The 21,606-nt window shown below is 48.7% G+C and overlaps 2 protein-coding genes, 2 long non-coding RNA genes and 8 other non-coding genes across 17 annotated transcripts; 1 reads left to right on the top strand and 11 right to left on the bottom strand.

Moving 5' to 3' along the window:
• Positions 1-8: 8 nt before the first annotated feature.
• LOC125752918 (uncharacterized) lies at positions 9-1,614 on the top strand. Its single transcript, XR_007403536.1, has 2 exons — positions 9-163; positions 1,212-1,614. It is a non-coding gene; the product is annotated as an uncharacterized LOC125752918 (long non-coding RNA).
• Positions 151-620, bottom strand: TEX54 (testis expressed 54). Its single transcript, XM_049096449.1, is given in 1 exon segment — positions 151-620. A coding segment is annotated over 1 exon segment (384 nt). The 5' UTR covers positions 606-620; the 3' UTR covers positions 151-221.
• Positions 757-8,893, bottom strand: WDR74 (WD repeat domain 74). Of its 4 annotated transcripts, XM_025446311.3 has the most exons (12): positions 7,363-8,893; positions 7,173-7,279; positions 6,965-7,086; positions 4,747-4,822; positions 4,459-4,605; positions 4,212-4,313; positions 2,595-2,695; positions 2,452-2,507; positions 2,239-2,268; positions 1,399-1,544; positions 1,259-1,315; positions 757-967 (listed from the first exon to the last, which is right to left on the bottom strand). In XM_025446311.3, the coding sequence occupies exons 1-12, from the start codon at positions 7,427-7,429 to the stop codon at positions 797-799; spliced, it is 1,182 nt and encodes a 393-aa protein (XP_025302096.1). In that variant the 5' UTR covers positions 7,430-8,893; the 3' UTR covers positions 757-796. The 4 variants fall into 4 exon arrangements, with proteins under 4 accessions (XP_025302096.1, XP_048952404.1, XP_025302097.1 ...); XM_049096447.1 differs by lacking the exon at positions 1,259-1,315; XM_025446312.3 differs by lacking the exon at positions 2,239-2,268.
• Positions 8,894-12,463: 3,570 nt separating this feature from the next.
• LOC112659366 (uncharacterized) lies at positions 12,464-21,478 on the bottom strand. Of its 3 annotated transcripts, XR_007403534.1 has the most exons (13): positions 20,858-21,473; positions 20,510-20,594; positions 20,217-20,267; positions 19,973-20,107; positions 19,833-19,866; positions 19,470-19,629; positions 19,126-19,173; positions 18,909-18,943; positions 18,661-18,697; positions 18,150-18,283; positions 17,778-18,010; positions 13,932-14,061; positions 12,464-13,041 (listed from the first exon to the last, which is right to left on the bottom strand). It is a non-coding gene; the product is annotated as an uncharacterized LOC112659366 (long non-coding RNA). The 3 variants fall into 3 exon arrangements; XR_007403533.1 differs by having other exon boundaries at positions 17,778-18,283; positions 19,470-19,632; positions 20,858-21,472; XR_007403535.1 differs by lacking the exon at positions 17,778-18,010 and having other exon boundaries at positions 18,661-19,173; positions 19,470-19,632; positions 20,858-21,478.
• On the bottom strand, positions 18,084-18,206 carry LOC112659561 (small nucleolar RNA SNORD22). Its single transcript, XR_003136391.3, has one exon. It is a non-coding gene; the product is annotated as a small nucleolar RNA SNORD22 (small nucleolar RNA).
• On the bottom strand, positions 18,437-18,505 carry LOC112659560 (small nucleolar RNA SNORD31). The gene has a single exon (XR_003136390.1). It is a non-coding gene; the product is annotated as a small nucleolar RNA SNORD31 (small nucleolar RNA).
• LOC112659559 (small nucleolar RNA SNORD30) lies at positions 18,773-18,842 on the bottom strand. The gene has a single exon (XR_003136389.1). It is a non-coding gene; the product is annotated as a small nucleolar RNA SNORD30 (small nucleolar RNA).
• On the bottom strand, positions 19,016-19,082 carry LOC112659555 (small nucleolar RNA SNORD29). Its single transcript, XR_003136385.1, has one exon. It is a non-coding gene; the product is annotated as a small nucleolar RNA SNORD29 (small nucleolar RNA).
• LOC112659562 (small nucleolar RNA SNORD22) lies at positions 19,299-19,425 on the bottom strand. Its single transcript, XR_003136392.1, has one exon. It is a non-coding gene; the product is annotated as a small nucleolar RNA SNORD22 (small nucleolar RNA).
• Positions 19,936-20,010, bottom strand: LOC112659556 (small nucleolar RNA SNORD28). Its single transcript, XR_003136386.1, has one exon. It is a non-coding gene; the product is annotated as a small nucleolar RNA SNORD28 (small nucleolar RNA).
• LOC112659557 (small nucleolar RNA SNORD27) lies at positions 20,355-20,429 on the bottom strand. Its single transcript, XR_003136387.1, has one exon. It is a non-coding gene; the product is annotated as a small nucleolar RNA SNORD27 (small nucleolar RNA).
• Positions 20,718-20,793, bottom strand: LOC112659558 (small nucleolar RNA SNORD26). Its single transcript, XR_003136388.1, has one exon. It is a non-coding gene; the product is annotated as a small nucleolar RNA SNORD26 (small nucleolar RNA).
• Positions 21,479-21,606: the final 128 nt, after the last annotated feature.

Genomic DNA, 21,606 nt, shown 5'->3' with positions numbered 1-21,606 from the left:
CCTCCCATTGGCTAGGCCGCCCGCGACCCCGCCCCCGAGGAGCCAGGGCCGGAGCCCAGGGGGCTGGGCCAATCTCAGCAGAGGAGCCTTAAAGAGCCCGCAGCCCCTGCGGTGCCCAAAAGCCATCCGCAAAACGGGCAGCAGGGGCGCTTGTACTGGGCAGGTACACGTTAGAAACTTTATTCTCTGGAGGCTGGGGCAGACTGAGAGCAGGGCTGGGGTCACCCCTTCTCCGGCTCCTCCAGGATCCCCTCCTGGTTGCTCTCCTGCAATCCCTGCTTTTGACTCTGGGCGGATTGTCTCTTGCTTGAGCCCCGACGGCTGAACAGGGATAGCCGCCGCCACAGCACAGTGATCAGGAGGCTTTCATTCGACCTCTGATTCCGGTGGTCGGGCGGGCCCATGTGGACCTCTTCAGAGCCTGCGGAGATGATAAAGCCGCTGAGCTCTGCTTTGCCCTCCGGGGTTCAACCTCCTGGGCGGTCCTGTCAGAGCAACCCCTTCTCCCGTTCCCTGGGGCCCGTTGGTGTGTCTTGGGTCCCACCTTCGACTTCCTCCGAGGCCGGCTCATCCGTCTGGAAGTCCTTGTCTTGGCAGCAGCCCATGGCCCCGAGCGGCCCCCAACTCCGTGCCACCCACGCCAACCCACCAGGCTCCGGGCCTGGCTTTTGTGACGTCAGATATCCTACTGCACCAGTGTAGGGAGCAGCCACCCCTCTTTCCTTTCTCCCATCACAAAAGGCTCAGGGTCATGGCGGGTGTTGAGCTGTTTATTTACAAAGTGAGCATAGGCTCTTCAGGCGCTGGTGGACCCAGGCCGCTGCTTTTTTCTCCGTCTGGTTTGGAGAGCCCCTTGGGTCTGCTCCGAATCAGGGAGCGTCCGCTTGGCAGCTGCCTCCAAGGAGGCCCAAAGTTCATCTGTCTCTGTGTCTTCCGGTGGTGCCTTTTTGGCCTCTTGGGGCTCATCCTGGCAGGGGGAGAAAGGTTAGAGGAGTCAGGGACACAGAAACAGATACACAGGGAAGAAGGATCCAGCTGGGAAATAATCGCTTTTATTTCCTGCTGCCAGACACTATTCCCATCCATGCTATGTCAACCCTCGGCAGTAACCCTATCAGGAATATAACTATTAACACTCCTCAGAGAACTTCAGTAACTTGGCAGACAAGGAGACAGTTCCAGCCACTGTTTTTTTTTTTTTCTCTCCCCAGGGAAATGCTCACACCTGTGTCCTTACTCCCACAGACCAGCTGCTTACCTCCCAGTTATCCCTGCCTGACAGAAGAAGGCAGTTCAGTTGAGACTTGAGATAAACCTACAAAAGATCAGGAGCCTTAGGGAGGCAAGCACACTGAAACAAAAACCTGGATGGGGACACACGAGGCAACCAGCTCTCACCTTATGCTCCAGGCCCCGTGGATTCTGGATCCTGTGTATCCTCAAGACTCTGTCCAAGCCACAGGAGGCTAGGAGGGGCTTTGAAGGGTGGCACTGTAATCCTCGGACACTGCCCGCCAGCCCCTTCAGACAGCCCAGTAGGCGCCCTGGGGAAGGGAGGAGGCATCAGCACTAGCTGGCCAGCCAACAACCATTAAATGTTTCTTTTTTTTTTTAGAGAGAGAAAGAGTGCATGTGCAGAGGGGGTGGGGATTTTACACAGGCTCCATGCCTAATGTGAAGCGGGTTGTTGGCTCCATCTCACAGCACTGAAATCATAACCTAAGCAGAAATCAAGAGTTGGACACTTACCCAACTAGCCAACCCAGGTGCCCCAGTTGTTTACTGTTTCAATCACCTTATGTTTCTTTTTTTTTTTTTTTTTTTTAATTATTTATGGTAGTCACAGAGAGCGAGCGAGAGAGAGAGAGAGAGAGAGAGAGAGGCAGAGAGAGAAGCAGGCTCCATGCACCAAGAGCCCGACGTGGGATTCGATCCCGGGTCTCCAGGATCGCGCCCTGGGCCAAAGGCAGGCGCTAAACCGTTGCGCCACCCAGGGATCCCCAATCACCTTATGTTTCAATATGCTTTCTAAAAAGATTTTATTTATGAGAGACAGAGAGAGAAGCAAAGACACAGGCAGAGGAAGAAACAGGCTCTCTGCAAGAGCCCAATGTGGGACTCCATCTCAGATCCCAAGATCACACCCTGAGTCAAAGGCAGATGCTCAACCACTGAGCCACCCAGGTGTCCCTATGTTTCAATAATTCCTCGATATTAAACTAGGACAGGAATTCTCACCGGTATGTCTCCATTTTATAGGTGAAGGAGCTAGAAGACACAAAGAGTTGAAACCACTTGTCCAAGATCATATAGCTTCTGGTGAAACCAGGATTTGAACCCAGGCAATAGGCACCTGAATGAGGGCTCAGCCACTCCACTGCACCCCCTCAGAGGGAATCCCATCCTTCCTCCCACCCTTTGTCCTCTTGCAAGGTTCCCTAATCCACTCACCTTGTCGAAGGTCAATTTCTGCCAGCTGCCCGTGAGTATTCCCCACGATCACAGAACTAAGGAGGAGACCAGAGGCAGGTGGGGTCAGCAGGAGCCCCCATGAGTCCTCTCTGAGCCCCAATCTTTGTCCTTTCAACACTTACTTGCCCCCAGGAGTGAGGGTCATGGCCATAAGTGGGTACTCTCCATAGGTGACCTCTAGGACCGGCCGCCGCTGCGGGGAGGCTGGATCATAGACACGGACCTAGAGACACCAAGGTATCACAAGAGTACCTTCATGCCATATACCCCCAGCTCTGTTTTCTCCCCATCTTTACCTCCTCCTTCACACACTGCTTTATTTATGACCTACTCTTAGAGAAACTTTCTTATTTGAAATGTACCCCCTTTCCTCTGAGTGTCAGGCAGCGGAGATCTGCTTAGGAGCATGAACGGGCAGGGCTGAGGAAAGAGTTACCCCAGATTGGGGGGTGGCAGCATTCCCATGGTCTGCATGTGTGAACATTCTATCCCTTCATACTCTCATCTGGGGATGAAAAAGCAAGCCAGGAGATGCCTGGGGCCCCAGTGGTTGAGCATCTGCCTTCAGCTCAGGTCGTGATCCTGGCCAGGGTCCTGGGATCAATTCCTGCACTGAGCTCTCTATGGGGAGCCTGCTTCTCCCTCTGCCTATGTCTCTGTCACTTTGTGTCTCTTGTAAATAAATAATTAAAATCTTAAAAAAAGAAAAATAAAAAAAGCAGCAAGCTAGTCCAACTGTCAGAGTACTGAATTTCAGAGAAATTTAGCCTAAACAACAGAGAGAAAAAGCCTCATACTGTGTTTGAACAGAGGCAAATCAACAAGATCGGATTTCATTACGCAGGAGTAAAGGAAATGGGGCAAATAGTGACCCAATCCTGCCTGGGTCTTAGGACTCAAATAAGGACGGCTGTAAAGATCCCCAGTTGGACCCTCCTTTCCTCCTATAAAACTGAGAAGCTGAGGCTGACAAGGGTCAGGCCTTGATCCCAAACAAATCAGAGGCTGCATCAAAACCAGAACCCAGGGACATCTGGGTGGCTCAGCGGTTGAGCATCTATCTGCCTTTGGCTCAGGGCATGATCCCAGGATACAGGATCAAGTCCCACATCAGGCTCCCTGCATGGAGCCTGCTTCTCCCTTTGCCTATGTCTCTGCCTCTCTCTCTCCTCCCTGTCTCTCATGAATAAATAAAAAATCTTAAAAAAAAAAAAACCAACAGAACCCAGAGACACCTGGGTGGCTGAGTGGTTGCGCATCTGTCTTCAACTCATGTCATGATCCCAGGGTCCTGGGATCAAGTCCCGCATTGGACTCCCTACAAGAAGCCTGCTTCTCCCTCTATGTCTCTACCTCTCTTCTGTGTCTCTCATGAATATATAAAATCTTAACAACAAACAAAACAAAACCAGAACCCAGTTTTCTTGCCACCCAACCCAGTGTCCTCTCATCACACCTGTACCCTGTGATTCTACTATGAAAAGGGCATTCTCTTCTTCCCTCCTCCCTTCCAGATAGGAAATAAAGGGTCACAGTCCAGAACACTCGTCCTAGAATGCACTAGAAGGTCACTGGCTCAGCCATGGGGCTGGGATGGATGGGGGAAAGGCTCTCTCTGAAAACTCAGGGACAGAGCCTAAGAAGGATAGCTGTGCCAAATGATGAGGACTGAGCCTGTGTAGGGAGGCTATTTCTCCAGGAGAGAAAGCCCAGGAGGCAGGAGTGGGATGGTGCCTCACCTGGTGGTACCCTGTGCAGGTGACAAGCTTCTGAGACTCAGGAAGAAACTGTATGTCCTGATCCCAGATGGGAACTCGCAGGTCAAGCCAGTCATTCCGTACCTGGTCAGGGGTGGGTAGATGGGAGATAAGTTGTGGGAGGCTCATAGGCCCTTTCCTTCAGCCCTTTATCATCATCCCCTAAAGCCCACCTGGTCTCTGACTCAGTCAGTGGCCTCAGCCCCAGAACCTCCCACCCGTTACTTACATTCTTGGCCCTGAACACAGGTTCCTCAGACCCCTGTAGGTCCCACACCTTCAAAGCATTCTCTTTCCCACCCGTAGCAACCATGTGGGGGTGAGCTGGGTCTTGGCGCATCCTACACACCCCAGGACCCACACTCAGTTCCAAGAGCTGAAAAGAAGAGGAGATGGGAGGGGAGATGAGAAGCAGTTCCATAGTCTTTAATTCTTTAATCCTCTTACCCCAAAGCCCTCACTTGGTTCCTGGCCCCCACCTTCCCCAACCATCACTGGCAAGCCAGGGGAGCCTTACTGGGTCAGAGGATGCCTCCTTGTCATTCTCACGCCAGACTCGGACAATCCCAGAATCTACACATGTGATGAGGGTGCTGCAGACAGAGGAGGATAGAGTTAGGTTAAAAGAAGAAAAGTAGGGCACCCCGGCTGGCTCAGTGGTTTAGTGCTGCCTTCAGCCCAGGGCGTGATCCTGGAGACCTGGGATCAAGTCCCATGTCGGGCTCCTTGCATGGAGCCTGCTTCTCCCTCTGCCTGTGTCTCTGCCTCTCTTTCTGTATGTCTCTCATGAATAAATAAATAAAATTTTAGAAGAAAGAAAGAAAGAAAGAAAGAAAGAAAGAAGAAAGAAAGAAAGAAGAAAGCAAGAGAAAGAAAGAAGAAAGAAAGAAAGAAAGAAAGAAGAAAGAAAGAAAGAAGAAAGAAAGAAAGAAGAAAGAAAGAAAGAAGAAAGAAAGAAAGAAGAAGAAAGAAAGAGAAAGAAAGAAAAAGAAAGAAAGAAAGAAAGAAAGAAAGAAAGAAAGAAAAGAAAGAAAGAGAAAGAAAGAAAGAAAGAAAGAAGAAAGAAAGAAAAAAAGAAAGAAAGAAAGAAAGAAAGAAAGAAAGAAAGAAAGAAAGAAAAAGAAAAGTAAGTGTAAAAGTAATCTCTAGACCCCAGTGGACCCACTCCCAGATTTATTACAAGATTCTCTCCTTCCAGGTCTGTTATTTAATATCCTCAACAAGAGGAGGGCTTATCAGTTTTGTGAGTGAGGAGACTAAAGCTCTCAGAAATGATAAGACTTGCCTACACAACTATAAATGTCAGAACCAGAGCTGGAAATCAAGTCTGTGACACTCCAAAGCAGAAAGCCTTTGCTATTCCACAGCTATGTCTGGGGGCACCTGGCCCTGCTGGTCTTTCTGAATCTTAAGTGGGTCACCAGGAGTCAGGATCAGTAGCTCTGGTGAAGTGGGACTGGTCTAAATTTAGGATCTGGCCAAAATCAAACACTAGCTTCTTCCCTCGAGTTCCCTGTTTGGAGTTCCAGATGGTAAATATCAATCTTGCCCTCAAAGTATGCACCCCTCCCATGAACCCCAAGCAAGTCTCTCCCAGGAATAGGAGCTGCAGAATCTGAGCCTATGTTCTTTCTCATGTCTGCCCACCTTCTCTACCTCGGTTCAGGCTGTGTCGCTTGCCTGGACTGTGGCAACAGCCTCCCCACGGCTCTTTCCAATCCATTTTCCTTGCTCAAACGCAATACCCCCTATCACCTGCAAATCACAAGCGCAAAAATCTCAGCCTGGCTATGAAAGACATTTAATACCTACCTAGCTTGCTCATATTGTATTAAAATGCATCCTCGGGCTCAGCGGTTTAGCACCGCCTTTAGCCCAAGGGCGTGATCCTGGAGACCCGGGATCCAGTCCCAAGTCAGGCTCCCAGCATGGAGCCTGCTTCTCCCTCTGCTTGTGTCTCTGCCTGTGTGTGTCTCTCATGAATAAATAAATAAAATCTTAAGTAAGTAAGTAAGTAAGTAAGTAAGTAAGTAAATAAATAAATAAGTAAAAAATACATCCTCGGCTTCAACCCCCAAATGCTGTTTATCTTTCCCATAATTACAGTGTAGCCTGACACCAATCCTTGGCCTCTGCCCAGGTGGTAGCCTCTTTCTAAAATGCATTTACTCTATTCTCTTCCGGTCAAAATTCTGCCCATCCTTCATGGCCCAGTGCAAATGTCTCACCCACACAGACATTTCTACATCTCACTTGTCAGAACACCACCAAACCTACACAGCTTATTCATTCACAGCCTTCTCCATCTTTGGAAGAAAAAGAAAACGTTTGGCAAGTTACCTAACCGGTAGCACTTTCCTATCCTTTACTTTGAGAACTTCACCGTGTTGTTGGTGGTTGTTAGTCTCTGTTTTCAAACATACTTTAAACTATTAAATGACCTGCTCAGGGTCACCCAAAAGATTATGGAGCCAGAATGCAAAACTCTAGAGGATGCAAACTCCATGAAGGCAGGTACTTCACTGATGCATCTGGTTTACCTGCAGCCTTTGCATTTCACCCCATGCCTGTTACTCAGCAGGTATTCAATAAATGCTTGTTACAGGTAGGACACAGGTTCCTGTCACCCGCCCCAGTCCGTGGCACTATGGGTTGATTGTCATTACTCGGCCTTCCTGAGGGAGTCTCCACGCTCTTCCTACAATCTGAGCGTTCAGCGAGGGGCTCGGTCTTACCTGTCGACCTGGGCGAGGCCTCGGAACGTGCCTTCCCCACCGGGGCAGTGCTTCTGGCCCTGAAATCGACCCTCCTCGGTGCTGAAGAACCTCACTGTTCTGTCGGCGCACCCCACCAGGATCTGCGGGTAGAAGAGGGCAGGATGACGATCAAGCAGGGCTGCCGCACCCTGGCTCCCCAGCTCGGGACCGAACAGCTGCCGCTCACCTGAGTCTCACCGCCGGCGCCCCAGCACAGAGCGCTCACCGCCTCCTCGCGCCGCGGCTGTCCAGCAGCCGTGAAGTTCGCCGCCTGTTTGCGCTGAAGGTTCACCCCTGCGGGAGGCGGGCGTCAATCGCGCCGCGGTCACGAGCGGGGGCCACCCTCCACCTTCCCCACGCCGGGCCCAGCCACCCACCTTTCAGAATCCCGGTCTCGGTGCCCACCCACACATGGTTCCAGCGTGCCCCAGCAGCGGCCGCCATAACGGAGCCCGGCAGCCCGCTGCTCGCACTTCCGGCGCAGCGTCTGCGTCACCAGCGCGCGCGGAGCGGATCTGGACGGTCGCCGCCTCCGGGAGTTCTAGCAGCCGGAACCAGGGAACTTGGTGGTGACTTGGGAAAAGCTTGCGACTTTTGATCTGGGGATCGTGTTGGCGCTCCACGTTGGGTGTAGATATTTAAATAAATAAAAACCAAAGAAAGGGATCCCTGGGTGGCGCAGCGGTTTGGCGCCTGCCTTTGGCCCAGGGCGCGATCCTGGAGACCGGGGATCGAATCCCACGTCGGGCTCCCGGTGCATGGAGCCTGCTTCTCCCTCTGCCTGTGTCTCTGCCCCTCTCTCTCTCTCTCTGTGACTATCATAAATAAATAAAAATAAAAATAAAGAAAGAAAAAAAGAGAGAGAGGGAAGAGTAAGGACCCCCTGCCTGCGCCAACTGGTTTTGCTTTAGGAAGAGGGAATCTGGAGACACCTGTTCCTGATCCGGAGTAACTTGACAGTTTTGCACTTGGAGCGGAAGGCATCCTAGCCAGACCGCGTCGCCCGGGGGAGCCAGGCCTAGTCCGTCTCCCTATTCCAAAGCATCATGTACATCTTGTCTTCTGAACAAGAAAGCACACTTTAGAAATGACTCAAATCACTAATGAGGCACATGGCTTCGACCTCGAGTGTAAAGGACAAAAGGAAGAAAGATGGGGAAGATGAAACTGACGATCTTAAAGCAGAAATCTGGAAAGTGGAGGTAGGGACGTCGTGTTTTCTTTCCTCATCTTGAGGTTTGGTGATGGTGAAAATCAGTTCTGACTGACAATAAAAATCTGCAAAATTAAAACAGTATTTCTCTCCCAGGGACAAACGGCTACTTTACAACGTCGGGACAGCCCCTTCTTTGAGTGACTACTGTTTTCTTATGGAGAGATTTTTCTTCTCTGAAATTAGAGTAGCAAAAACTTGACTGTTTGAGATGATACCAGTAAGAATAAAAACATCCCACTTTTGCCTGCACAGGCCTCTACAGAGAAACAAGCCTCCGTTTGCAGCTCAGCTGCAGAGCTGCTGGTGCGAGTTCTGGGCATCACATTCCACATTTATCTTACCGTCGTATTACCAAGGAAACAATCACCCTGGCTCTACTTCACAGTCTATACCTGCTATTGGCCTCCTTGGGCACCGCCGCCCCCCCCCCCCCCCCCGGTATTGAAATAGCACAGCATTAAACTAAACCTAAATTCGCCCTTATCTTTAAAATTCTACATTTAGGGAGCCCGGGTGGCTCAGCGGTTTAGTGCCGCCTTCAGCCCAGGGCTTGATCCTGGAGATCAGGAATTGAATTCCACGTCGGGCTCCCTGCATGGAGCCTGCTTCTCCCTCTGCCTATGTCTCTGCCTCTCTGTGTGTGTGTGTGTGACTATCATAAATAAATAAAAATTTTTAAAAATCTTAAAAAAAAAAAGTTCTACATTTAAATCCTTTATCTTGCAGGAGCCTCTTTTGGGTGGGTTTTCTCATTGTAAGCGTCTACCTTTGCCCAGGGCGGGATCCTGGAGTCCCAGGATCGAGTCCCAACAGAGCTCCTTGCAGTTGTTTCGCTGTTATTCCTTAAAACATCTTGAGTTCAGAAAGAGTTTCGTGGAACACTGCTTAACCTGAGAGAAACCAAGTTAAGTTGCTGGCCGGTTGAGAAACAGGCAGTCACTACTTCACCTGTTTCAGCTGTCATCAACACAGGACAGTGTTGGGATCCCTGGGTGGCGCAGCGGTTTGGCGCCTGCCTTTGGCCCAGGGTGCGATCCTGGAGACCCGGGATCGAATCCCAAGTCGGACTCCCGGTGCATGGAGCCTGCTTCTCCCTCTGCCTGTGTCTCTGCGCCTCTCTCTCTCTCTCTGTGACTATCATAAATAAATAACAATTAAAAAAAATATTTAAAAAAAAAAAACACAGGACAGTGTTTACGAAGTGGATTTTCCCAATTCGAACTGCAATAGCTTTTTCTTGCACTTTATGCACCGGCATTACTATACCTTTAGAAAAGGTGCACTTTTTATGATTCATAAGTTATTTGACGAGGGTGGACGGAGTGGTTCATTTACTTTTTTTAAGCTCTCCATGTTACCCGGTATTATAACAGAAGACCACTGGCTCAACCCGGCTGGCCTAGGCCTGTTGTGTGCTGGACCTGACTTACAATGAGACACTCAGCAATTAACCGTCTACCTTCCAGCCCAGGGCATGATCCTGGAGTCTCAGGATCGAGTCCCACAACGGGGTCCCTGCATGCTGCAGGGCTGCTGTTCCTTCTACCTAGGTCTTTGCCTCTTCCCTCTCTCTTATGAATAAATACACAAAATCTTAAAAACTGCGAGAAGCTGCTTTCTAAAAGTTTTTTTTTTTTTTTCCATTTATGATAGTCACAGAGAGAGAGGCGCAGAGACATAGGCAGAGGGAGAAGCAGGCCCCATGCACCGGGAGCCCGACATAGGATTCGATCCCGGGTCTCCAGGATCGCACCCTGGGCCAAAGGCAGATGCTAAACCGCTGCGCCACCCAGGGATCCCAAGAAGCTGCTTTCTAAATTTCGTAGTTCCTGACTAAATATTATCCCAATAAATAAGTCATAAAACTACTACAGAACAAAAACCGAAAAGTAAAAGCTAAACTCAGTACTAACCTTAAACAATCTTTATCTCTTTGGGAGGGCGCTAAGTACACCATCCCTAAAAGAACTGTGATAACAAGCCAGAAAAACTCCTATTACTATCACCCTTTCTAATTCCGAAGGTCCACTTAACATATTATTGTGGGTTAAAATAATGGGTCAAACATTAAGTAGGTAAGAACAAATATCACACCCAACCAAAAAAAAGACCAGCGATAGGGGCAGCCCGGGTGGCTCTGTGGTTTGGCGCCGCCTTCGGTCCAGGGCGTGATCCTGGAGACCTGGGATCGAGTCCCACATCGGGCTTCCTGCATGGAGCCTGCTTCTCCCTCTGCCTGTGCCTCTGCCTCTCTCTCTCTGTGTGTCTCTCATGAATGAATAAATAAATAAAAATCTTTAAAAAAAAAAAAAAAAAAGACCAGCGATAGAAGTTTCTTGGCTTCCCCTGCAGCCTTACTGTTAGTATAGCTTTTCCGAGTGTTGTGATTTTTGTGGTCTAATGATTAGATTACTTTGCAATATGCAACGTTCTTAAATTCAATTTCTCAATAGTCTTATTCATAATAATAGCTAATGTTTTTAGAGGACTTTGTTTTTTCTAAAGATTTTATTTATTCATTAGAGACACACAGAGAGAGAAGCAGAGACACAGGCAGAGGGAGAAGCAGGCTCCATGCGGGGAGCCCGACATGGGACTCGATTCGGATCCTTCCAGGATCACACCCTGGGCTGAAAGCCGCGCTAAACCGCCGAGCCACCCGGGCTGCCCCCTAAAGGACTTTATTTTTATTTTTATTTTTATTTTTTTTAAAAGATTTTATTTATTTATTCATGAGAGACAGAGAGGTCCCTAAAGGACTTTAAATAGCGTTCTTTGCTCCTTAGCCTGCCAGTTGGCCCTAGATGTTTTGCATAACCCCGCCCCTCCGTTGTTTTTACTTTCTCGGGATTGGCCCACACAGAGGTCGGATGACCACGTGGGCGTGGCCTCTTTTCCTCCTAGGCCGTCGCGACAGTCCGCGCGTCTGCAAGCGTTCGGGCGCCTCCGGGGGTCGGTGGGGCGGCGGTCTCGGTTGGTGGGTAGCAGGTGGCGTGGCGGGTGCCGGCACCCCTCGCCGGGTCCCTTATTTGGCGAGGCGGCGGCTGCCCACGCACAGGCTTCGGAGTCCGAAGAACCGGGTTGGGATCCCCGCTGCCTAGTTGGTGACTTGAAAACACGAGGCCCAGAGCTTGGACGACCGCGTCGGCGTCTGTTAAATGGGTCATGAGAACCAGCGCAGCGTGCGCGCGGCTAGGGCTGGCGGTGCGGATTGGCCCAGAGGGCTGCGTTCCCCTCGCCGCCCCCGGGATTGTAACGTCCACCCCCCGCCCCCTTACGACTTGCGGTCCGCGCTCTCCGGTCCCACGCCGTGAGCTCTTCGCAGAGGGGAAAAGAGGCCCCGAGAAAGGCCTTTGGGATTCCGGATCCTAAACTCGGGTGGGAGGGAGGGGGTGCGGCCAGCGCAGATAAAACTTGAGCGAAGCAGTTCTTTTCGTAGGCTCAAAGCAAAGTCCGGCTGTAGGAAAAGGATCGAGATCAGGCCGAGCTGAGAAGGGACTTGGGGTCCCGTTTCCTTGGAAACTGTATTATATAAATGTGGAACGTTCTGTTCCAAACCCCATTCACACATCTATACCCAGGGTGGAAATAGAATCCGAATCTCCGGGTCGAAGTGACCTGGTGGGAACTTTTTTCCCGGACAGGCTTTCAACTAGCAGAATGTGTGTGATCTGTGCTTTTAGAGAACACGGCTCTCAGTGTTGTGTCCCCGATGTTAATAGACGCAGTCTCTATAGGTCCCCGTAAGTAAACCCAGAGCCTCCAGCGAGGTGCTGAATTGAGAGGGCGTGGCAGCAAGACCAAGATGCCCGGATCCTGATTCTCAGGGCCTCTCCAGTGTGTTACGTTGCATGGCAAAAAGTACTTTTCAGATATGGTTAAATTAGGGTTTGGGGGATTATCTTGGATAATCTGGTAGGCCCTGTAATCACAAAGGTCCTTATCAGGGAGAGGGAAGGCAGGAGCCAACGTCAGAATGATGGGGCATGCAGAAGATGGATGAGGCATTGCTGGCTTGAAGATGGAAGGTGATCAGATGGATATGGGCGGCCCCTTAGAAGCTGGAAGAGGCAAGGGAACAGATTCTTCCTTAGAGCTTCCTGATTGGGACGCAACTCTACCAACACAGCTTGATTTTGGCCCAGTGAGACCCGTTTTGGACACCTGACCTTCAGGACTGTAAGATAACAAGTTTTGTCTTAGGCCACCGAGTGTGGTAATCTGTGACAACAGTAAACACGAATACTGGGGCAAAAGCAAAATTCAGGTTTTTAAAAAAGATTTTATTCATGAGAGACAGAAGCAGACTTGGCAGAGGGAGAAGCAGGCTTCCTGCAGGGAGCCTGATGCAGGACTTGATCCCAGGACTCCAGAATCACAACCCAAGCCAAAGGTAGACGCTCAACCACTGAGCCAACCAGGTGCCCCCCAAATTCAGTTTCTTTTCATCTCAACTTTCTCCAAATTCTGCAAGACCCAACCTCAGGCAAGCCACAGCCCGCGAGCTGAGCAGGCTTCACCTTCTGCCCAGGCTACAGCCTTTGTACTGGAACACAGATCATAGATCTTGTGGTGGGCAGTTCCCCAGACAGGGCTGCACTCTGCAGCAGCCGGCATCTTCCTCGGAAGCCAGGACAAGTGGGGAGTGGCTCCTTCACCCAGTTTGCTGTTACCCCTTCTTCTTCCTACACAAGTAAGGGAGACTGATGGTGCAGGTGCCATAAGAACTTGGGATTACATTTGCTCCTGGGAGGCCTTTTGTTCACTTGTTTGTGCTTGTTGATCACATTCTGCAATAATAAAATCAGATGGGGTCCTTGCCTTCCTGACGTTCAGTTTCCTGGGGAAAACAGGGAGAAGAATCCTGTGATCATCTAGGCGAGAGCCTTGGGCCTTGGGCTCTGACTGCAGAAGTGGAGGCAAGTGGTAGAGTTCACAGAGAATCACTGGCTTTGAGGACAGGCAAAGTGAGGCCAAGGAAGAATATTCTTTCCAGGTGCATATTCTAAATTTATTTACTTTCATGAAACCAATATTCTGTTAACTGTTGCATAATATTCAAAGGCTTTTAACATTTCCCCTCCCATTTTTTAAAAAGATTTATTTATTCAGGAGAGACCCAGAGACAGAGGCTGAGGAACAAGCAGATTCCATGCAAGGAGCCCAATGTGGGACTTGATCCCAGGACTCCAGGATCATGCCCTGGGCCAAAGGCTCAATTGTTGAGCCACACCCTTTTTTGGTGTTCTTAAGCAGATGTTATAAACTTAAAAATTAGCACAATATAGAGCAAGTAAAAAAAAATGCCTAGTCAACTTGAAGAGATTCTTAATTTTAACTTTATTTTTAATTTTTTTTTAGATTTTATTTATTTATTCATGAGGGATACAGAGAGAGGCAGAAACACAGGCAGAGGGAAAAGCAGGGGAGCCCGATGTGGGACTTGATTCCGGGACTCCAGGATCAAGCCCTGGGCCAAAGGCAGATGCTTAACCACTGAGCCACCCAGGGATCCCCTTAATTTTAACTTTATTGCATTTCCCAACCGCTCTGAGAATCTGTTGAAGCTTTACCCAAATGAGTTGCTGTATATTCATTTTGTATACAATTTCCAGGCAGATCCTTAGCGTCCCCTAGGCCCATTCACTAGCCTACAAGTTAACAACCACAGTCCTAAAGAGGCTGGGGAACTTGACAGAAGGTATCCAAACACCTAACAAGAGGTCATACCAAGTAGAGTCACAGATGGGGAGGTCCTGTGGGAGGCCGGTTGCAGGGTTGTCCGAGAGTGCTGCCTCTGGGAGCCGGCTCTACTGGACCCACTTTCCTGTGGCAACTCTGGGATGGATTTGGGCAGCTCCTGGAAAAGAAGCACCAGCTCTCCTTTTGGCCACCAATTTCACTCTTTGCTAATTGGTCTTAGCCCCTTGGCAGCCTTGAGAGAGAAGTAGTTACTATCATTTTCCCTCTTTAACAGATGGGGAAACTGAACCACAGCAGGTTAGGTGGTTTTCTTAAGGTCACACGGCTAGTAAGTGGCAGGACTCCAAAGTCAGGCAACCTGGCTATGGAGCCCGTATTTCTAAACCTATGCCATACCACCTTTGCTGGACTCTCTCCCTGGATGTCTGGGAGGCATTTCAGACTCCCCTCTATCCAAAATGGTTCCCACTGTCCCCACTGGAACATCTTTCATCTCCCCTCCACATCCATCAGCTAGTCCTATTGCTTCTACTCCAAAATACATTCTGAATGACTCCATTTCATTCCATGAGTTGCTCCTCAGCCTCCACATCTCTCCACCTTCTTTCCCATCTTAGCTCAGATGTCACTTCCTCAGAGATGCCTTCCCTGACCACCTTACCAAATCAGATTCTCGTTCTCTGCCAGCATTTCTCATGTATCTCAGGGTGTCTGCAACTTAGCACTATTGACATTTTTGGCTGAATAATTGTTTGGGGCGTGGTGGAGAGCTCTCCTGTGCATTATAGGTTCTCCCCATTGGATGCCAGTAATATGGCACCCCCAAAGCTGTAACAATCAGAAGTATCTCCAGGGATTGCTAAATGTTCTCTGGGGGTCAAAATCACCCCTGGTTGAAAACCACAGTGCTCAAATCTTATGTATTGGCGGTCTTATTTTCCTTTTTCCTCTTCTTCTAAAATGTAACCCAACAGCAGTCAATAAAAGCAAGAGCAAGGCCGTGGCTCTTCTGAGTACACTGCTAGGTTTGGGCACAGCAGCCTGTCAGCGCTGTGACCATTTACAGGGGTGGGGGATAGAGGAGTGTAGCAGATCTGAGCAGGGCAGGGAATCAGGTGTCTCAACGTCCAGTTGGGTTTCAAGTGAGGAGGTCAAGGGGTGAGTGGACACACCTGAAGCTCAGGGGAGAGATCTGAGGCATCAGGAACACAAGCCAGGCCTGTCATCCTCCCACATTTCTCCAAGTTGTCTATTATTCCTCTCATCTTTCAGCCAAAGTAGCCATTGACTTGGACCTGAATTTGAATTCATTTGCCAAATAGTGAAAGTAGTGTTCCTGGAAGTCTTGTCAACCACTCTCCTGGTGAATATGGCCTGGCTCCTGTTTTGGCCTAGACCACTTCTCTGGGCTGGATTAGGGTAGCAGTGGCCTCCAGGCTCCCAGAGGTAACAGCCTGGCCTAATGGTGGCCTCCAGGCTCCCAGAGGTAACAGCCTGGCCTAATAGAACAGTAGGATTCTAACTGCTGGCCCTCCCCTCCTCTGTTCTTCTGAGTATATTGATTCCTAGCACCTCCTCCCATGGTTAAGGGATAGAGATGTTACAAATATCAAGCCCCAAGACCAAGACCTGAGCCAAAACCAAGAGCTGGACACTCAGCTGGCTGAGCCACCCAGGCATCCCTAAGTTGCCCTGTAATTCTGACACAATATACTTTAAAAACTTGTATATGAAAGTGAATCCAATTTCATCATTTGGCATCCATCCTCTCATTTTGAATAGAATGTTCACTATGAGAACTACTCATTGCAGCCAGAATTGCCTGGTGGGATGGAGATAGAGTTTGTGAAAATGTGAAGTGTGCAGATTTGAGCCTCCAGGTGTAGAAAACTATGTAGCTGCTCTGCAGACAAAGAATCATTGATCTAAGCACACCTACAACTACCACCTAGTGTTTCAGGTTTGACAACTTCCTTTACTGTCCTTCATCCAAAGCCAACTTGTCCAGGGACAGTTAAAATGCAGGCTTAGAAGAAAGAAAAATGCAGTATTGGGACACCTGGGTGGCCCAGTGGTTGAGCATGTTTGGCTCAGGCTGATTGATCCCAGGATCTGGGTTTGAGACCCACATTAGGATCCTTGCAGGGGGCCTGCTTATGCCTCACTCATGAATAAACTCTTCTAAAATAATGCAGCATTTGGGGGCACCTGGGTGACTCAGCTGCATCTTGGGATCCAGTTCCCCTGTTGGGCTCTGTAATCAGTGGAGTCTCCCCCCCTCCCACTAGGTCTCACACTAAAATCTTTAAAAATTAGGTATGTGTGGGAATAAACCATCTGAAGGAGATTCTAAATTCTCAAGTACCCAGTCACATCTTAACTCCACTTCCTAAATTTATGGCCAGATACAATGGTACAGGTAGAAAAAAAGATTTAGTGTTATGTTTACTGGACACTCCTACCAGATGTCCTAAGTGAATAGAAATTCTGGTTTCCCATGGAAAGTAATGGAGACACAAGCACAATTAATCTAATCAAACTATATACCAACAGCATAAATTGACAATGATTGGCCAAGGTAGGCTTTCTAGCAGTGCCCTTTTTTAAAAAAGTTTATGATAGGGATCCCTGGGTGGTGCAGCGGTTTGGCGCCTGCCTTTGGCCCAGGGCGCGATCCTGGAGACCCGGGATCGAATCCCACGTCGGGCTCCCGGTGCATGGAGCCTGCTTCTCCCTCTGCCTGTGTCTCTGCCTCTCTCTCTCTGTGTGCCTATCATAAAAAAAAAAAAAAAAAAAAAAAAAATTTATGATAGTCACACAGAGGCAGACAGAAGCAGGCTCCATGCACTGGGAGCCTGACCCGGGATCGAATCCCACATCAGGCTCCCGGTGCAAGGAGCCTGCTTCTCCCTCTGCCTGTGTCTCTGCCTCTCTCTGTGTGACTATCATTAAAAAAAAAAAAAAAAAAAAAAACAACTAGAGAAAAAAAAAAAAAAAAACCCGAGGAATCCAGAAAAAGGGAATAAACTCAGACCTGGAGGTTCACCACAGAACAGCAATTCAAAGGCTGTAGAGGTCTGTTCCTACAGACCAACCCGACTCCACAGCAACCATGTTTAAGTTTCGTGTGCAGAAAAAGGGCAGTGGAACACCAGAATCTGACAGCTATTTTTTTGAATAAAGGAATCCTTGATGTCCATATGTCCCACTGACTTTCAGTGCCTGCAGCCAAGCCCACCAAAGTTAATCACCCAAACCCAGCCAACATTTCAACAAGGCACAATGGTCGGTGTGTGCTCAGGGCATCTGGGTGGCTCCATTGTTGATCATCTGTCACAACCCAGGGGTTGTGATCCCTGGGTTCTAGCCCATATCAGGTTCCCTGCAGGGAGCCTTCTGCTGGTCTCTAATGAATAAGTAAAACCCTAAAACACACACACAGAGACAGAAGCAGAGGGAGAAGCAGGCTCCATGCAGGGAGCCTGACTTGGGACTGTATCCGGGTCTCCAGGATCATGCCCTGGGCTGAAGGCAGCGCTAAACTGCTGAGCCACCCGGGCTGGGCTGCCCCTAGTTCACATTTTTTTTTTTAAAAGATAGACTGATTGCTTGATTGATTTATGATAGACAGAGAGAGAGAGAGAGAGAGGCAGAGACACAGGCAGAGGGAGAAGCAGTCTCCCTCCTGGGAACCCCACGTGGGACTTGATCCCGGGACTCCAGGATCATGCCCTGGGCTGAAGGCAGGCACTAAACCACTGAGCCACCCACGGATGTCCCCTAGGTCACATTTTAAAAGCCCTTTTCTAGGTACATTTTTCGTTTATCCTGGTCTATTAAATACGAAACACCAATATTTAAACAGATACATACCTGTTACATAAAAGCTTTGTTCTTTATTTTTTAAAATTTTTTATTTATTTATGATAATCACAGAGAGAGAGAGAGAGAGAGAGAGAGAGGCAGAGACATAGGCAGAGGGAGAAGCAGGCTCCATGCACCGGGAGCCCGACGTGGGATTCGATCCCGGGTCTCCAGGATCACGCCCTGGGCCAAAGGCAGGCGCTAAACTGCTGCACCACCCAGGGATCCTTCTTTCTTTAGACCTACAAAGAAGTACGTACAGTTGACTTCACCAAATGATTAATTCCCCTTTCCCATATTTAGAAATCCCTTATGATCCCTCAGACAGTTCCTTCTGGAGCAAATCTCCTTCCTTCCCCCAGCCAGCCCCAGTGGGTTCACCTTTACAGGCTCTGGGACTAGGACAGGAGGTAAGACGTGACTGTTTCTTCACTGGGAGCTTCTAGTTTGGGTTACTCTGTATGTAGATTTACTTGCCTCAGACTGGAGCTGAACAGAAAAATGGCTTAGGGTTCCTGCAAAAGAATGATTGACAACTAAGCCTCTCATCATGAGCTAAGGTTTCAGCACATATTTTTCAGTAACCACCAGTAAGTCCACAAGACTTCCTACTGGCTTAAAACCTACTTGATAAATTTCTCACCGTTGTCACCTCAGCAAGACAAGCTCACTGCTCAGAAAATACCTTTCAGTCACGGTGATCAGACTGGGGCGGTATTGAATTCATCACTGGTGAGGGGGAGCTTGTTGCAAGTGGTTCAGAATGGCCAGACAGAACTTTGGAGTAAACCAGTAATGTCTTCTTACAACTACCAAGACCAAAGTGCCACCAAACACCCCCACCCCCACCCAATTTATAGCAACCAAATAATAGGGTTATAAAGGCATTTACCTCAAATCATTCTTGAGTCCCACACAAGGTACTGGACCTGATACAAATAAGGGAATCAGTAATGCTTACCTCTAGCAATAAAAATTCTTCCCACTTAAACTATCATTCCTAGGAAAGTCAGAATTCCGAGTCTCAACAGCAAGTTATCAGCCGAACGAGATTCCACATAAGTCATCATGGATTTAGGCTCCCAAAAGGGTACTTTTCTGCCCAATGTATTTCATGTACCACATAAGGAAACTACTCACCTTTCAGCAAACAAGCAGGTTATAGGTAACAGGACCTAGAGGATGAAGATGTGGGTGAATAAAAAAAGGCCCTTCCACATAGCATCCCTCCACTCCTGCTGTCTCCAGTTTCTCAGGTGTTCACTTATTTTCATTGTGTAAGTCATAGTGAGCTAGTTTGACTCATCATGGAAACTGCAGATTTGGTGGCATGAGCCACAGACATTAATCAACTAACCTGTTAACTCTGGAGACTTTGGGGTAGCATACAGGAAACAAGCTGCTCCTGAAAGAGATCACATAATTAGTGAAGGATCCAAAAAATTAGTGAAGATTCAAAATCTATTTTAGCTATGGCTACTGGATTTAAGCTAAGAAAAGCCAAACAAATGTTACTAACAGGCATATGCTGTGCCTCAGACTGTTCCCTATGGAACAAATTCTCATCCTCTCTCCCAGTCAGTCCCAGTGGGTTCACCATTACTGGCTCTGGAACTGAACAGGGGGTAAGACAGGATGCTTGCTCTCCTCACCGGCACATACTCGGGACAAGCCACAACTATTAAGGTTACAAGTACTCACCATCCTTAATGTTGCTTTTGGAGAGCTCAACCCTGGACAGATCAAGGGAGTACCCAGAAGAAATAAAGCAAAGGATGCCTGGCTGGCTCAGTTGGCTCAGTGGGGCACCCAACTCTTGATCTTGAGGTCCTGAGTTTCGGCCCCATGTTGGGCACAGAGCCTACTTGTAAAAAAAAAAAAAAAAAAAAAAAAAATCACTCAGAAAAAAAGATTAACAGACAACAAAAAAGAACCAGTAATCTATATGGGCCAATCAAGTCTCTGCTCAAATAAACCAAAAAAACTCTAGGATGATAATATCATCCTTTGGATTATGGATTCACATATATGCTAACTAATCACAATACTGGGAAAAGCTCTTACTGTGAATAGATGAATGGATCACCATCAAGTCAACCTGTAAAAGGTGAACAAACAGTTACCCAAAAATATTAGGATGGAATAAAGTTTCCTTGGTAACAGAAACTGTCATCAGAACTCTAACATGCTATTAATTGTTGTACCTCACAGAGGATCAGCATATCTATTCAAATCATCTGACAGTGACGTATGGGGTAAGGGAGAGCATAGCCTCACAAGAAGTATACAGCTGGGCTGCTCTCTCCCTCCACAGGAAAAGTCATTCCAAGAGGAACAAGCTGGAAGGAGCAAAAAGGCAACACTGCTCCACTGGACATTTGCTCTTCTGATTGTAGGCAAAACTGGAGAGAATTCTCCAACCCCTCCCCCCATTTGAACAATTATTACCTGTATTCACTGTGGAGGTCAGTTGGATTCCTCAGGCTTAGAGAAGAGATGCTACACGCAGAAACAGAAAGCATTACATGTACCTAGCAATAATCACTTCTATGACTATAGTCATAGACCCTTAAGTACTCTTGGCCCACTTCTCAGCAGTAAGATGACATCACTTCTAAGTTCAGCCATATGCTTGTCTTTTTTTTATGTTCATCATAGAGTGGTCAGCACAATTTGAACAAGAAGCAACCCCACCTAGACACCATGCCCGCCCACACCTGCGGAAATCCCTGCATACCCACCCGGAGCACCGCGGTAATGCTTAGTTCATAGAGACAGGTCTTATCTCATCCTCCAAACTTTAAGGTCTTTGGAGCTGAACCACATCTGAAAAAAAAAAAAAAAAAAAAAACGAAGAGCACCCCTCACTTAGTTCCACACCTTGCAGTCTGTCTCATGTTCGTTCCTAGAAGTCCGCGCTAAAAACGCAAACGTTTGCTGCGGAATGGTGCTACTCAGAATCTTTACATTTTCTCCACCAACCCATCAGAAAGAGAGAGTTCAATTCCTAGTATCATCCCCGTAGCACATCCCACGGGACTTCTCTGAACCCTACAACAGAGGAACGCGGTAAAGCTTGTCACACTTACTCTAGCAAGTCGGTTCTTTTCCATTCTTCGGCGTTCCCAAGCGCGCCTGGAACCTGCAGACCAAAGAATATTAAATCAACAGCCGTTCATTTCACAAGCGCTTTGTTTTCCGGAGCTACGACGGGTGTCGGACTCCGGCTGTGCCAAGGCCCGTCTCCGATTAAGATTTTATTTGTGTATTCATGAGAGACACAGAGAGAGAGGCAGAGACACAGGCAGAGGGAGAAGCAGGCTCCATGCAGGGAGCCCGACGTGGGACTCGATCCCGGGTCTCCAGGATCACGCCCTGGGCCGAACGCGGCGCTAAACCTTGCTGAGCCACCCGGGCTGCCCTCCTCAGAGTTTTTTTTATCCTCACGGAGATCAGTACAGGTCTGTGAAAGGTTCTCATCACAGAGAGGGCCTCCTGTGCGGCCCGCCACCGCCATTTTGTGCTCCGCAAAGCTCCGCCGCGGCTCCCTGCAATCGAGGCCACGGCCGAGATCTCTCATCCCTCCCTCGCCCATCAATGAGTGAAACTGAAAGTGCTCAGGCATCCTACGCTCACCCAGTTTTTCTGCTCAAGTCACTTAAAAAAAACATAAAGCAAAAACGAAGCTTACCAATTGCCATGGAAAAATGAGGCCGAAGGACCGCAGCGAGACACTTAAATACCACCTCGCAAGGGCCCACGGGATGGGGCAGGCGGGACTATGGCGACGCAGGCGCATAAGGAGAGGGCGCGCGAACCCGGGGGATTGTGGGTAGAG

This window comes from Canis lupus, chromosome 18 (assembly GCF_003254725.2).
Source record: "Canis lupus dingo isolate Sandy chromosome 18, ASM325472v2, whole genome shotgun sequence".
NCBI lineage: Eukaryota > Metazoa > Chordata > Mammalia > Carnivora > Canidae > Canis > Canis lupus.
This window is presented reverse-complemented; position numbering and strand designations above follow the sequence as displayed.